Raw genomic sequence first — 14,288 nt, 5'->3', positions numbered from 1 at the left:
CCTTTCAAATCTTGAAAAAAAAAAACTTCACAGCTTCTGAAGATGGACAGTTCTTCACTAAGAGATATCGATGGATTACCATATTGCATCATCACTCATCAGTAAGAAACATCGATCTTACTACTCCATTAAAAAAAAGTAAATTTTAGCTACGAATCTGGACACGTTTGTAGTTAGGATTGGATTTTCTTTTGGATGAAGGGGGTACAGTTGAAGGATCTGGATGATTAGACGAGCGATGGATCAGGTACTAATCCGAAGGAGGGAGAGAGAGGCCAGGGTTTAAAGGAGGTTTTGTTCTGAGGAATTTCTCTCTTCTTTTTTTTTCTTCGGAGAGGGGCTTGTTCGTTTCTTCTTCCTCGCGCCGCGCGCTCCAATCCGATCCGCCCTGCTTGATCAAAACCCTAGCGATCGAATTCCCCCCTCCCCATTGCGAGCTAGTGGTGGCCAAAATCGGCCATGGCCCCTGACTGCGTCTTGCTCGACCGCTACGTCACCTTCCTCGACGACCCCGCACCGGCAAGCGACGAGGTCGATCGCCGGCGGCGAACCCGGACGACCTCAGAGACGGGATCGCCGCCTACCTGCGTGCCATGAGGCCGCGCGCGCAGGTGGAGAGAATCCCCCGCGGGTCACCTACCTCGCCATGGTGCGGCCGCCGCCGTCGTCGGATGACGATCCCCTCGTCCCGCAGTTCGGGCGGCAGATCGACTCCGGCGTCGTCGCGGCGGCCGGCGGCAACCTCGTCGCCCTCTACGCCGGCCCGTACCGCCCCGCCTCCTCGTCCATGGGGTGCTACCTCGTCTACGACGCCGCCGCCCGATCGAGTTCGCCGCCGCTCTCCACGGTCCCCGGCGTCCCCTACTCCGACTCCCACTCGAGCCCCGGCCGCGCGACCGTCATCGCGCCAGCCGCCACCGGCGGCGGATTCATGGATGGCCACAGTGTACTACCACCGTCGACCGCCGAGATCACCATCACCACATGGACACTCGATCTACAGGATGATCATTCGACGTCAACACAAAACTGGACGAATCGGGAAGCATAACTTCAAACTAAAAGTGAACAAGAACAGGGGTCTGAAGTAAGCTGTGACATGTACAAGTACCACCCTTGACAAATGTACATGTGAGCAGGCTATTAAAATGGAATGCCTTGGAATATACATTAGAATGGTATGTGGGTGTTCCTTACTGTTAGAAACTAGTGGTCCACAATTTGATATGGAAATAACAAATTTTGGTACACAGTTCTTGTTGCAGCTAGCTGTCTTCTGGCTTTCTTTTATTCTAAAGTTGTTCGAATTTGTAGTCCTGAAAGGAAGAAGTTGTTATACATAACTCCACTTTGCACTGCACTTAACATTGTGATAGGGCAGACTTTTTTTTTTTGGAAGTAGATAAAGTCTAAAGAGTCACTCTGATCAATTTTAACAAAGTATGTGTGACAAATATATCTGTTTCTGCTAGATTGGGCTTCTAAGCAGTGGAGGTAAGTGCAAAAAGGATGAAGATTTGATGATCTACGATGCATTGTCAAGTGATGTGATGAAGCCTTAATATTATGGTATGATTTTTCATAGCTTCTGTGGAGAACAAGGTTGAATGTGTTTTAGTTTATCTAGAAGGTTGATCTTATTATCAAGTAGTACTGGTGGTTTGATCCTGAATGTGTGGTTGTCTAATAACCATGCAGTACCACTGGTGGCTTGATCCTTAATGTGTGGCCTAAATCCTTCCTATATGACTTCTTTTAATACTGTTCCGTGCATAAATTGCATTTTATGTGTTGCCTGTACTCCCCCTAGTCACAAATGCTTTATACCATTGACATTTTTGGCCTCCTAGGTTTAACTTTGATCATTACTTTTCTATTAAAATATAACTATAATATCTATAAGATGTATCCCTTATGGTCAGGCTTTTCTAAGAAAAAAAGATGTAGTCATATCTCATGTTAAAAATGGTTGGAGTAGGATGTACCCGGTTATCTAATATCTTAGTCTCATGAATAAACAAAGTTTATCTTGTACATAATTCAGTAACATTTTACATATCATGGTAATCTTCTGCAGAATGGGGGAGCCTGAGAGCAACCTGTAAGGTTATTGACAAATGACAGAGGTCGTCACCATAGTAGTGTTTGAGCAATTGTTACCGCAGTCCTGAGGATAATGCTTGGTACCATGAGAATGCTTGGAACAACCAACTGTCCGTATTATTTGAGTGAATCATACTAGTCTAAATGACAGCTGCATTGTCTTGTACTCATGGCCTTTTGAACATATGGTTGGTAGCTCGAGCAGGTAATCAGTAAGTAGCTATGCTCCATCTACTGCCCAGCAATGGCTCATTGTCGTGTCCTGAGATTAGGTAGAGCAAAGATGTCATTGACCAAAATTGAATTTGAAGTGAACTGCAAATGTGTTTGTCACGAAGTCAGAGTGATCGAGAAAAGCAGAAGCTCAGAACAACTAATATGGATGTATTAGTTATAACTTTCTTTTTTTTTTTTGCAATCACTATAGTTCAATAGTATAATAGCTGGACAGCCAAAACCAACCTTGCTCTTGACATTCTGATAACCATAAATCAATGTGATCGACGATCTGCTTTCTTACTTTGTTCACAGCTTCTGGAGATGAACAATTAGACGAGTCACCTGGTAAACACAAAATACAAACATATTATGGGCTTGGTCACAACTCACAACTCAAACTAGAGACTTGATATATCTTAATACTAGACGAGGCAAAGACAGTTATCAAGTCTCTAGTTTAAGTTAAAATCTACAGCTAAAAAGGAAAGTCACATTTTCCCTGCAGTACTGTCCTCAAGAGAGGCTTCAGCAAAGGCTGGAATGTTGGATGTACCTTCAATATGTGAAGGAGCTTGAGGGCATCCAGATAGATCACTGCAATGTCCGCAATTGCTGCACTCAATTAAGTATGACGGCACTGTACCCATTGAAAAATAATTTGTAAGCATATCATAATGCCATAAAAAATGCATTCACACTATTTAACCATGCTCATATGAGATACAAAAACAGTGCTATTGAAACAAAGAAATGGCCAGGACTGTACAGATGCTCACATTCTTTTGATGATTTCTGCTTAGAAGCATGGCGCCATGGATCTTGAGAGCCGTTTGCAAAAACAATTTTCGAACCTGCAGGCATGCAGTATATTGATTAAAAAAAATACAAGAATTGATTGCCTGCAGAATAATGATTATAGGCTTTGGATGTCATACTGCATACACAGTACTTCCCACAGACCATTATGCACATTCTTGGTTATCCATAATATCCATTCAAAATTCATGATATCGTTATAATATATGGAACTTGTTTGTGATAAAAAGCGGCTATTAGCACTGCAGATATAATCATATAAGGCCATTTAACTCTCTAGTCTTCTATTTACCATCACTCACTGAGCATGACCTTTACACACTTGCATTACTAGTGCAGCTCAATCACTTGAGGCACACAATATGATCCAGTAATATGAACATCTAGAACCTTGTGGTTGTTATTTCTCTCTTCATCTCTTGTCTAGTTTTTCCATTTAGAGAGGGGAAGGGGAAGAGTTTCAAGGTTAAGTAAAAAATAATATTGTAGCTTGCTGCAGACTAGCACCATACCTTAATTGAGATCCAAACGACCATACTTGAAGAAACAAAACAGGTAACATGATTGAAGCTAATTATTCAAAGAAAAAAATGATATACCTGCAATTCTTGTGCCTCCATAGTATAAATTTGTCATGAATACATCAGGGTAAACTCCTTCCCCAAAAACATTTCTGCACAAGTCCAAATGGTACCTAGAAAGAAAAGAGGAACTTATATAAATACAATATCTAGAAGCATAGTCACATCTTGAAAAAGAGAAGATTATAGATAGCAGATCTAAATCGATAAGGTAAGATAGCTTCCAGTGGAATATTTATTTGAGGAAAGTAGATCTAGTAACCTTGTGTCAATCTTTGCAGAACGGACACTATCATTTTTTGGAGCCACTTGGAAATATGCAACTTCACTGCAAACTTGGTACCACCATAACCTATATGCTAAATAAAATCAATAATTAAATGCATAGGCAACATAAACAATTGGCCACTGTCTATTCATTAAGTGCTGCATTTCAAATTCTCAAAGCATGACATTTGGTAATATAGAATATCAGGGTTCGTAATTACCAGATTCAGCAGGAGGTGGAGTTGTGTTCTTCAAATATTCTTGATCATATGATGCAACTGATGCTCCAAATGTTCCTATGTAATAATCTTTCACATAGCGAGCAAATGTTTCCTGCACAGCAGAATAGAGCAAGCAAGGTCACCAAAAGGCATGGTGGAACAACTAAATAAGAGTCAAGTTTGACAAGGACTTATCACATGCTTACTAATGATTACAAACATGTTTTTTTTTTGTATGTGTGTATCTGGAATTGCTGGCAACTTTATCCTTTCAACCTATCTCAGATCATTCTTAATTCCTATCACCAAAGGGAGGTATTACTTACCACCAAATCTGTGCCATTCTTCTTTGCTTCAACTATTGGGGAGCACAAAGCATCAGGATTACCGTATTGGAACTGCACATGGTATAAGATTTTAATACAACAATTGCATCTGACAGATTATAAAGTCAAAATAAATGTACATTTAGCATACCGCAATAGCTGCTGCATCCGCCAGTAGAAAGAGGAAGTCACCATCATTTGCTAACTGCAAGCATCCGAAAGAAGTTGGTAAATAATTAAATACACTATTAGAGCATTCAAATGATATTTTATACCATGCAAGGAACTAACATAAGTGGTCATAAGGTTGATGGCACAAGTGCACAATGGCAGTTTAAGGACGTGGCGGTTCACTTCAAACTTAGTTCTAATGAAATTATAGAAGGTCCATAGACTTGGATACTCCATAATATATTTTTGATAAGCAGTTTCTTAGTTTGGTATAACAATGCCAGTTGTCTGAAAACTGAACGGAACCCACTAGATTATTACATGATCTCCAAACAAGTTTCAGAATGCAAAGTCAGGGAAATATTTAATATATTTGAGAAGCTATTTTTTAGCACCACTACTTTACCCTTAAAGTTAGCTTGACCTCTTTATACAGTTTTCTCCTTTCATGTTTTGTCATACTGAAACCAGGCAGGTAATATAAAAATCAGTAAGCTGTCAAAGCAAAAGAAATATACTTGCATATCACATAGAGGATTACCGTTGATGCTCCAAAGAGTTGTTTAACTGCATTGCGACCAGACTGAAGTTGTCCGTCAACAAGTTTTGTTGTTTCTTGTAGTGCTGCTTTGCATTCAGGGCCAGCTGACTCACCAATCTTCAGAGATGTGAATCATGCAGAAAGGTAGAACTTTTAGGTGCATGCCAAAATGCGATAACATTATAACATGATTAAGGATCTGCACCTGTAGTTACCTGTTTGTCAAAGTCAGTATAGTTGTAAACAGAAAGAACAACTCCTGAACTCGCAAGACTTCCACATGTCAAGTGAGGGAACTTCAATCTGAACCAAGCACTAAGTGCTCCAGCGTACGACCCTCCAAAAACAAACCAAGAACTGTCTGCTCCTGAGCGATTATACTTAGCATTCAAAGTTTCCTTCAAATAAGAGAAGCCAAACTCAGATCAGTAGGTACACTCGTTTGGACATAGACAGTACAAACGGTCCTATGCCCACCTGATAATATTGGCGGAAAACAGCCAGATCAAACAAGGCCTGTTTTGATGACAAGAACCTTAGATTTTCCGTTGTCAAACTCTCAAAAGGGGAACTCTTTCCGTAGTACCGATGCTCAGGGGAGACCACTGCCGCACCAAACTTCTTTGCCATCACCTACACACATCACACACAAACCATCCCATGTGTATGTTATCAAAACAGGTGAAGTAAAATATAACCATATGCTTAAAGTATAGATCACACCTAGAATGTGTAACAAATAATGTCTAATTGCTCCAGTTGGAAACTGTACAACTATATACTTGAGCATACTCACAGCTAAGTAGCTGTTAGGAATCCCGTTGCACGAAGATTCTCCACAGATATATAAGAAAATTGGCCCTTTTGGAGCTCGGTAGTAATCAAGGAATTCATAGTAACGCTGCTTGAATTGCCGATGGTCCTGCATTGAAAATAAAATAAAGGTCCATGAATGCCAAAAAAAAAAAGAAAGAAAGAAAGAAAGAAAGAAAGAGAACATCTAACAACGATGGTAGAATGCATCAACATTACTCCATATCACATCACATTTGAAACAACTTGAATCACTAGTCAAGAGGGGATTATGGACAACAGTGAAGCGCTAGTTTGTTATGTAGCAAGTCTAGCAGGCTCGTAAATTTTCAGATACACAACATATATACAAAGGGGAACATCAACATTATACCGCTGAAGTACCGATTGCCTTTTTATGAGGTCCGAAAGTCTCATGAACATTATGTGTACGGGACATGAACATCGGAATGGCGTTATCAAAAGTGAAGCTCACATGAAATCTATGAAACAAAACAGAAATTTCTTTAGCATCCTCAAACTCCATAAATTCTCCCAGCTTCAAAATCAATCGATTGTGCCAGTGCGGACGTGGGCGTGCTAATTCAGTACCAATTCGCTTAGTTCTCACACTGGAGACTATACTAGGATATAGATTGACTAGATTCCGACAGAGCCAAAGACCAAACTGATGCAAAGTGACGGCACAGCACAAATCCACTTCCCCATATCCCCAATTCCCCCAACCCATTGTCCCGTTGCGCACGAAGAGCAAAAACGAGGAACTGAACAAGAGCGCGGATCAACCAATTCAACCGAGAAACCGAAAGAGGAGGCGGTGGTGGGAGATCGGGACTCAACGGTGGGGTTGAAGTGGTCGAGGGTCTGGTCCATCCACCGCTCCTCCTGCGTCAGGTACCTGCCTGGTGCGGCGGCGCCGCCGAGGCGCCCCCCGCCACCGGTGGGAGGCGGCAGCCACAGCCCGATCGGCTCCGCCCCGGGAGCCAGCAGCAGGAGCACCGCCACGGCGGCGACTGCGGCGCCGACGGCGCTGGACGCCATCTCTCTCTCGCGCGCGCTTCCGCTTCCGCTGCGGCGGCGGAGAGGAGACGATGCGTTTCCGACGCGAGCAAGCAAAGCGAAGCAACCTCCCTTGGCGAGAAGTCAGAAGTGGAAGAGGATTTTTTTTTTTTTTTTGAGAACTGAAGAGGTAACGTGCAAAGTGTATTGCTACCGCTACGGGATGTGTACGAGATTTTATCCGGGCGTAGGGTAGGGTGTGACGAGGAGGATACGGTATACGGCCTAGGAAATACGGGGTACGGGGCCGTGGAATAAGTCCAATTTGCCTCCCTCATCTCTTGCGTTTGTGTGAATAGCATACCTTAACTGGAAAAACGGGTATAACTCCTCCTTCATCTCTAAAACCAGAGCAAATCACCTCCTCCCTTGGTGGTTTTTCCGACGTGGCATTGTTGACCTGGTTGACAAGCTGACTCAGCGTGGTGGGACCCACATGTCAGTGTGTAGCGCTCTCTCTCCCCCCCGTCCTTTCCCTTCACCCCGGTGTGGCTCATCGACGTGGGTCGGGCCAAGGCGGCAGGGCAGCGCGTTGCGACGGAGAGAGGTAGCCGTGCGGCGGCGGTGATGCGGGAGAGCGCACGGCAGCGGGCGGCGCGGTGGTCGGCTACGGGCGGTCGTGCGCAGTGGGCCAACCTTGCGCGGGCACGGCGGATGGCGGCGGCTGGCGAGGCTGGGCACGGGGCAGCGCGGCGACCTGGCGCGGCGCGGACGGCGATGCGGCCAGGGAGGCGTGACGGTTGGCTGGATCGGCGCCAGTGCGGCCGGCGACCGACGTCCTCTCCGCGTCCTCTCCCGCGCCGCCGCGACCCCGTCGCTGCCTGCGCATCCCCCGCCGATGCCGAGACTGCCTCCACCTCGCGTTCCTGTGACGCGCTGGAGGCCGAGCGCGCCGTCGCGGAGCTCCTCCGAGAGCACGGGGCCTCCCCGGCTGATGCGGCTTCCATCGCCGCGCGCGCCCCGGGGTACGCCGCCATGCTCGCCGACGGCGTCCGCGAGCTCGACGAGCTCGGGCTCTGGGAGTCGTGGAGCTCCGGGGTTGGGGCGGGCCGCGAGGTGGAGATGGCCGGGCTCGGGTTCGGGAGGAAGGTGTACTACATGGGGAAGGCGAAGAGTAGGCACGGCCGCGGCGTGGTGCCGCTGCTCGAGAGCGTCGGGGTGCGGCTCTCCTCCGCGAAGCTCATCGAGCCGTATGTTTCGGCGGCTGGTCTCCCGGTGCTGATCGATAGGGTGAGATCTACCACTTCATTTTGAGCTCAATTTGCTTCATTTTTTTAGTGCATTTGATGACCATCTCTGCCCGGTACAAACTGCATAGTATGAGTGGTGAAATTCGCTCATCATTTCTTCTCTTCTTTGTTTCTTGTTGCTCCGGCAATTCGCTCGTCATGGCGCGACCGTGTGGCGGCGGCGCATCCAGGCCGAGCGGCTAGCGTCATGGGCAGTCGGTGCTGCGGTGCATCAGCGTGTGGAGCGGATGCATGACCAGTTTCCATGGCGCCGATGCCGCCGCTTTTCTTTTCTTTTCTTTCCTTTTGCTTTTCTTCTTTGTTTCTTGTCCTCTCCGGCCGGGCGTTGTGGCGGAGCGACGGCGCCGCCTAGATGCGGACGCGAGGTCGCCACTGGGTGCGCAGGCTCGGGGTTCGTCGCCGGTATGCAGGTGCAAGCTCGCTGCTAGGGTGGCCACGACGCGACCACTCCCCGCCGCCGATGCCCAGCTCCTCTCCGCTAGTCTACTCCCCGTTCGTCGCTAGCGAGCGCAGCTGCCGCCAACGAGGGCCACCGCCGGCCGCGCCCCTACCCCGCCAAAGTGAAGAGAAAGGCCGAGGGAGAGAGAGAGAGATAAGGGAGAGAGAGAGAGAGCGCACGCTCCACACTGACATTGACATGTGGGTCCCACCATGCTGAGTCAGCTTGTCAACGGGTCAACAACGCCACGTCGGACGAAACCGCCAGCAAAACCACCGAGGGAGGTGATTTGCTCTGGTTTTCAGAGATGAAGGAGATGTTATACCCGGTTTTCCGGTTGAGGGATGTTATTCACGCAAGCGCAAGAATGAGGGAGGAAAAATGGACTTATTCCACGGGGCCGTAGAGCGAGCCCGTGTGGTTGCCTATTGGGCCCTGGGCCTCGTTTGGTTTCTGGATGGACCGGGAGTCCATTGTTCTTTGAGAGAGAGAGAGAAGAGAGGATGTTCCATTGGGATTGAGATTCTCAGCAGTCGACTGCACCGTGCCTTTGTCACTGATATATAGACCCAACGACACATCGGGTCCACATGTCAGTGATAAAGGCACGGTGCAGTTACTTCCATTGTTGTAGTGGTATCGCTAGATTTCAGCCCCACTACCTCTAAAATTGTAGTGAAATATGATGTGCAATGTTACTTCTTTTAGTTGCAATTTTGTTGTATACTAGAAAAAATGCCCGTGCTTTGCCACGGGTAAAAATATTTTTGGATCGTTATATATTTTACTCTTTGGTTTTGGACAAAAAAGCTCATTTCATTCCTTGTCAAGTGGAGTTGTAAGTCCGGCTCGCATAGCTGACTGTCCTTTTCAACCTCCGAAAGCTAATGTCATGTCCGTACATGCCAAAACCGATCCTTCCATCAAATCCGGTCGAATCTTTCTCGATCTTTCAAAATTGGTTTGAGGGTTTTTGATACACTCGATCTCCTCTTTCCGTTTTTATTAAAATCGGAGCGATAAAACTCGGGATAAAAATGGTGATTTTAAAATAGAGATTAAATTCAGTGAATTAAAACAGAGTTAAAAGAGAAAATCATAGGAAAATGATGAGGGAGCAGTGGGGAATTAATTTTTGGCAATCAATTGGTGGACGAAACGCATGGGAAGACAGATCGACCTAGCGGCGACGCTAGTGTTCAGCCGGACGATAAAAAGGCATGGCATATAAAAGAACAAATCCTTATCGCGTGCGAGAAAATACAACTAAAAAACAGCAACAAACATATGAAAAAAAACCCGGTAAAAAGGCCTGAAAAAAAGGTAAAAAAACAGCATGGGAAAAAAGTGAAAAAAGGCGAAGAGAAAAAAAGCAGATGGAAAAAAAAAGACAGACGGAAAAAATTGTGAAAAAAAGAAAAAGAGTGGAAAGGACATAAAGAAAGAAAAAATATACGGATAAAAAAAGAAAAAAGAATCGGACAGAAAGAAGGAAAAGAAACGGACGGAGAAAAAAAAAGGAAAACGGACAGGAAAAAAAAGAAAAAAAGGGCGAAAAATAAAAAAAGACGGACGGATTTTTTTTGACGGAACCTTGCTTATTTTTTAATTAGGTATAGATATAGTTTTACTTTGTTTTTATCTAAGTTTGGATTTTTTTTCCATGTAATTTTATAACTTTTATGAATAGCATGTTTATTTATTGTAATTCTGTATGTTCAAATATAATGCTCAACCTTTTACATATAAGGAGAAAAATAGGAAGGGTAACTAGAATCATTGGATTGTTATCTAAGGAATGAAAAAGAGACTGGAATTTTCATAAATTTCAGTCAACTGAAATCCAGACACTCCCTTGCTGGAAACATGTTTATTCCACTGTTTGTTCTATTCAAATTTACAAAGTAAGCTTGTTCTCACAGAATTTTCACAGAAAAAAAATTGTTACTTATCACAATGATCACGATATATATCAAACCACTGTCGATCTGTCATTACTCAGTGGCACGACCAATGCACGGAGCGGGTGCTGCATGGTGGTGATGAACCCGTAGTCCGCCGTGAGATCCACCTCCTCCTCCCATGGGACTCGGCGCCACTCGAAGGCCGTGACCAGATTCGCGAGAAAGTACTCCAGGTGCAGGATGGCATATCCCATCCCGGGGCACGTCCTTCGCCCGGCGCTGAACGGCATCATTTTCACCTTAGTTGTTGCCTCCTGCTTGCTGCCGATGGCCAACCTCACCCCTTCTTCCCCGCCCTCCATGAACCTCTCTGGCGAGAACTCTTCCGACGATGTCCATATCTGATAGTGGAGTTGAGAGACACTAGTTAGTGTATATAAGACGTATCTATCTATATATCTAAAGATGGCTGTTGTACGCTGCAGCTGATTAGTGGATTCACCGGCCATCAACTTTTTGACACGTGTCCATTTTCTCAGCTGTGACATACGTCATCTGTATATGAGTCGGTTTTTAAGTTCGTTTTTAGAAATACATATCTATATTTGAGTCGGGCTTTAAGTATGTTCTCTTTTGAAAATACAGAAGAAGTTGTATAAAAAATCTATTTAGAAAAACTTACATGCTAACTTGAGATGATCGAACTCCTAATTGTAACTTATGATTTTATGAAAAAAATTATATATCCAAGTGAATTTCTACAGTGAATTCCATCTTATCTAAACCGTATAACAATAATAATGAAATAACCTTCACCCGTTGCAATGTACGGGTATTTTTTCTAGCTAATATAAAAGTTAAAAAATTAGATAATTGATATGTATAGTATTTCAGGTTTTTTTTTTCCTGAGTTTATCACTGTGCGTTTGTGAGTTTTCCGTGTGATGGAAAAAAATAATTATGTGACACGTTGATGACGCTACTGTGCATACGGAAAAAAAATTCTGTGCGGCAGCGCCGCACCAAGCTTCTCGTGCATACCATGTTGTCTTCTCCCGATTTCTTCTATGGCGAAGCTGACCACGTTACCCCGCGCGACGTGCGCGCCGCCGAGCATCACGTCGCGCACCATGTGCCGCTGCACGGACGAGACCGGAGGATGCCGCCGCAGGCACTCCATCACCACGGCCCTCAGGTACGCGCACGGCTCGCCGCCGGCGGCCGCCTCGACCTCGCCGCACAGCCGCGTCTGGATGTCCGGCCGCCGCACTAGGTTCGCCAGCGCCCACTCCAGCTGGGCGACCACCGTCCCCGTCGCCGCGCCCAGGTACTCCGACACGAGGCCCACCATCTCGCCGTCGGAGAGCTTCCGCCGACGCCGCCCGTCGTCCGCCGGGACCTCGAGGTACAGGAGAGTGTCCACGTACGTCGTCGGCGGCGGCGGAGATGGCGTGCCGCGGGTGCGGCGCTGCTCGTTGATTGCTCTGATCAGTGGGAGATACATCTCTTCTTGCCTCCGGCGATGGCGGAGCAGCTGCTTCCATCGGTCCGGGTACACCAGCCTCGCCGCCTTCTGGAACGTGGAGAAGACGCGGGCGCGGGGGAGGAAGCGGAGGAACTCCTGCTGCGCGGCGCGCATGGCGCCGACGAGCTCGCCGTCCACGCCGTCGCCGAAGCACGTGGCCACATTGAGCGCGAACAGCGCGGCGTACAGGCAGTCGCGGACGGGCACCACCACGCCTGCCCCTCCGCCGGCGGAGCGCGCCGCGGAGGCCGAGACGTCCTCGACGAGCGCCCGGGCGCGGCGCGCGCGAGGCCATGCACCGGGTGGAACGCCTCCGAGGTGAGGTTGCGGCGGAGCGCGACCCAGAGCGGGCCGTGCGGCACGGTGTTGATGTTGTGGGCGCGGCCGCCGGAGACGATGGAGGTGGCGCCGCCGCCGGCGGGGCGGTCGGAGAACGCGTCGGCGCGGCGGACGAGCGCGTCGACCGCGACGGCGCCGTCCCTGACGACGGTCGTCGGCACGTCGCCCAGGCGGACGCCGAGGAGGCGGAGCACGGCTTCCCGGCTGATCGCCGCCGTCTTCCACGGCCACGGCCGCCTGACGATGGAAAGCACCGCTGCAATCATCAAGCTCGCCATGGAAACAGCGAATAGTGAGGCGGCGTGAGGTAGCAAGCTGCCCATCTCCATGGTCGTCGTGCTCGTCAGCTCTGCATGCATCCAATCCAGTGTGTGATTATTAGCTTTATTAGTAAAAGAAAAAAAAAGACCGAGACGTTGCTTTCTTTTAAGGCTACTTGGCCCCGGTCAATCGCCAGCTAATTTAATCATCGCCCTCTTGCATAGATTCGTTGAAATCTATCCTATCAGCATGAGCTATAAATTGTGATTTGGGAGTATTTTGTATTGTTAATCATGCATATGGCTTCTTTTCTTCTGAGATTTAGTCACTGCAACAACTTGCATTCGTCGGTTGTTCTTCCAGTAACCTGTCAAAAGCTTGTACTTTCATATTATAAATGTCTAGTTTTTTTTTCAAATTTCTTTAACTTTGATAAAAGCGTAACAACATTTTAAACACCAAACAAATATATTATTAAAATATATCAATGTTAGATTTAATAAAACTAATTTTGTTGATGCTGTAGATGAATGTTATTACTTTTTTTCTCTATATGGATGACCGAACTTAAGAAAATTTGACTAAAAAAATTTAAAATATTTTATAATATGAAACAGAGGCAACAGTACAATAGAAAAATAACCCTGTTCTCATGCCACCTATAGTTATTGTCGTTTCTCTAAAATACAGAGTAATTGACTTGTTGTTTATCTTCTTCTTTTCCTTTCACAATAGCGAAAATTTTGTTGGTCCGGCCTAGTTTAATGCACTCAACAGGTTCATTTATTTGGACAAGTGGAATGGACAATTGATTATTTATCGTAATCCATTTAATATTCAATCATATAGATAGATGACTAGAACAAGTTGGGTTATCGTCACGTTGAAGGCTTTAATACCGATATAATCTAGAATAAGTTTTCTCATGAGTTTGTTTGTAAAATGAGTTTTACAAAAGAATCAAAGATACAGCAACTACAGCTCAATCCTCTCCTATTCAGTCCCATATAAACGCGGGGATAAATTCAATAGAGAAATCGAGACAACGAGATAATTAAGAAGATGGGATTAAAACATGTAGGTCTAATCGAACAAACTGGGCCTATAACTATTTTACATCTGGGCACTACACATAACACAAGCTCCCTTTGTTGTTTCTATGGGTAATTAATTAACAAGATATGGACTTCTATCCTTAGCATGAAGCGCATCATGAGTTTAACAAATAGGTTGCAAACTCATGATGTCATCTGCTTTCATTACCCGTTTTGCCATCTAATTAGTCCGATCAATGATCAAATGCATGTGGCTTCCAAAATCAGACGATGCATTGACAGCTTGGGTATATCACGCTCTCTTTAAAAGGAAAGTAAAATGCACGCAAACGTATCATGTTATCTCTATATTGAGAGCGCTCTCGGTTTAGTTTTTATACTAAACAATATCATATATC

At 45.9% G+C, this 14,288-nt stretch overlaps 2 protein-coding genes across 2 annotated transcripts; both read right to left on the bottom strand.

Annotated features, from left to right (window-relative positions):
• Positions 1-1,982: 1,982 nt before the first annotated feature.
• On the bottom strand, positions 1,983-7,203 carry LOC4349092 (probable serine protease EDA2). The gene is made up of 14 exons (XM_015759363.3): positions 6,899-7,203; positions 6,042-6,167; positions 5,723-5,878; positions 5,461-5,643; positions 5,246-5,362; positions 4,685-4,738; positions 4,534-4,605; positions 4,208-4,319; positions 3,982-4,078; positions 3,738-3,832; positions 3,099-3,173; positions 2,876-2,959; positions 2,566-2,664; positions 1,983-2,365 (listed from the first exon to the last, which is right to left on the bottom strand). Exons 1-14 carry the CDS (start codon positions 7,097-7,099, stop codon positions 2,313-2,315), a joined length of 1,524 nt encoding a protein of 507 aa, XP_015614849.1. The 5' UTR covers positions 7,100-7,203; the 3' UTR covers positions 1,983-2,312.
• Positions 7,204-10,778: 3,575 nt separating this feature from the next.
• On the bottom strand, positions 10,779-12,903 carry LOC107278383 (cytochrome P450 89A2). Its single transcript, XM_066304575.1, has 3 exons — positions 12,528-12,903; positions 11,792-12,450; positions 10,779-11,111 (listed from the first exon to the last, which is right to left on the bottom strand). Exons 1-3 carry the CDS (start codon positions 12,901-12,903, stop codon positions 10,779-10,781), a joined length of 1,368 nt encoding a protein of 455 aa, XP_066160672.1.
• Between the last annotated feature and the right edge of the window lie 1,385 nt (positions 12,904-14,288).

This window comes from Oryza sativa, chromosome 10 (assembly GCF_034140825.1).
Source record: "Oryza sativa Japonica Group chromosome 10, ASM3414082v1".
NCBI classification, from domain to species: Eukaryota; Viridiplantae; Streptophyta; class Magnoliopsida; order Poales; family Poaceae; genus Oryza; species Oryza sativa.
This window is presented reverse-complemented; position numbering and strand designations above follow the sequence as displayed.

Excerpts from the sequence above, each read along its gene's own strand:
- LOC4349092 (XM_015759363.3), bottom strand. The coding sequence starts at position 7,099 with ATGGCGTCCAGCGCCGTCGGCGCCGCAGTCGCCGCCGTGGCGGTGCTC. Across the intron at positions 3,833-3,981 it reads TCTGCAAAGATTGACACAAG|GTACCATTTGGACTTGTGCA; the intron begins GTTACTAGATCT and ends TTTTCTTTCTAG. Across the intron at positions 3,174-3,737 it reads TGGAGGCACAAGAATTGCAG|GTTCGAAAATTGTTTTTGCA; the intron begins GTATATCATTTT and ends GCATGCCTGCAG.
- LOC107278383 (XM_066304575.1), bottom strand. The coding sequence starts at position 12,903 with ATGGAGATGGGCAGCTTGCTACCTCACGCCGCCTCACTATTCGCTGTT. Across the intron at positions 12,451-12,527 it reads GGCGTTCCACCCGGTGCATG|GCGTGGTGGTGCCCGTCCGC; the intron begins GCCTCGCGCGCG and ends GCGGAGGGGCAG. Across the intron at positions 11,112-11,791 it reads ACGTCGCGCGGGGTAACGTG|ATATGGACATCGTCGGAAGA; the intron begins GTCAGCTTCGCC and ends CTCCACTATCAG.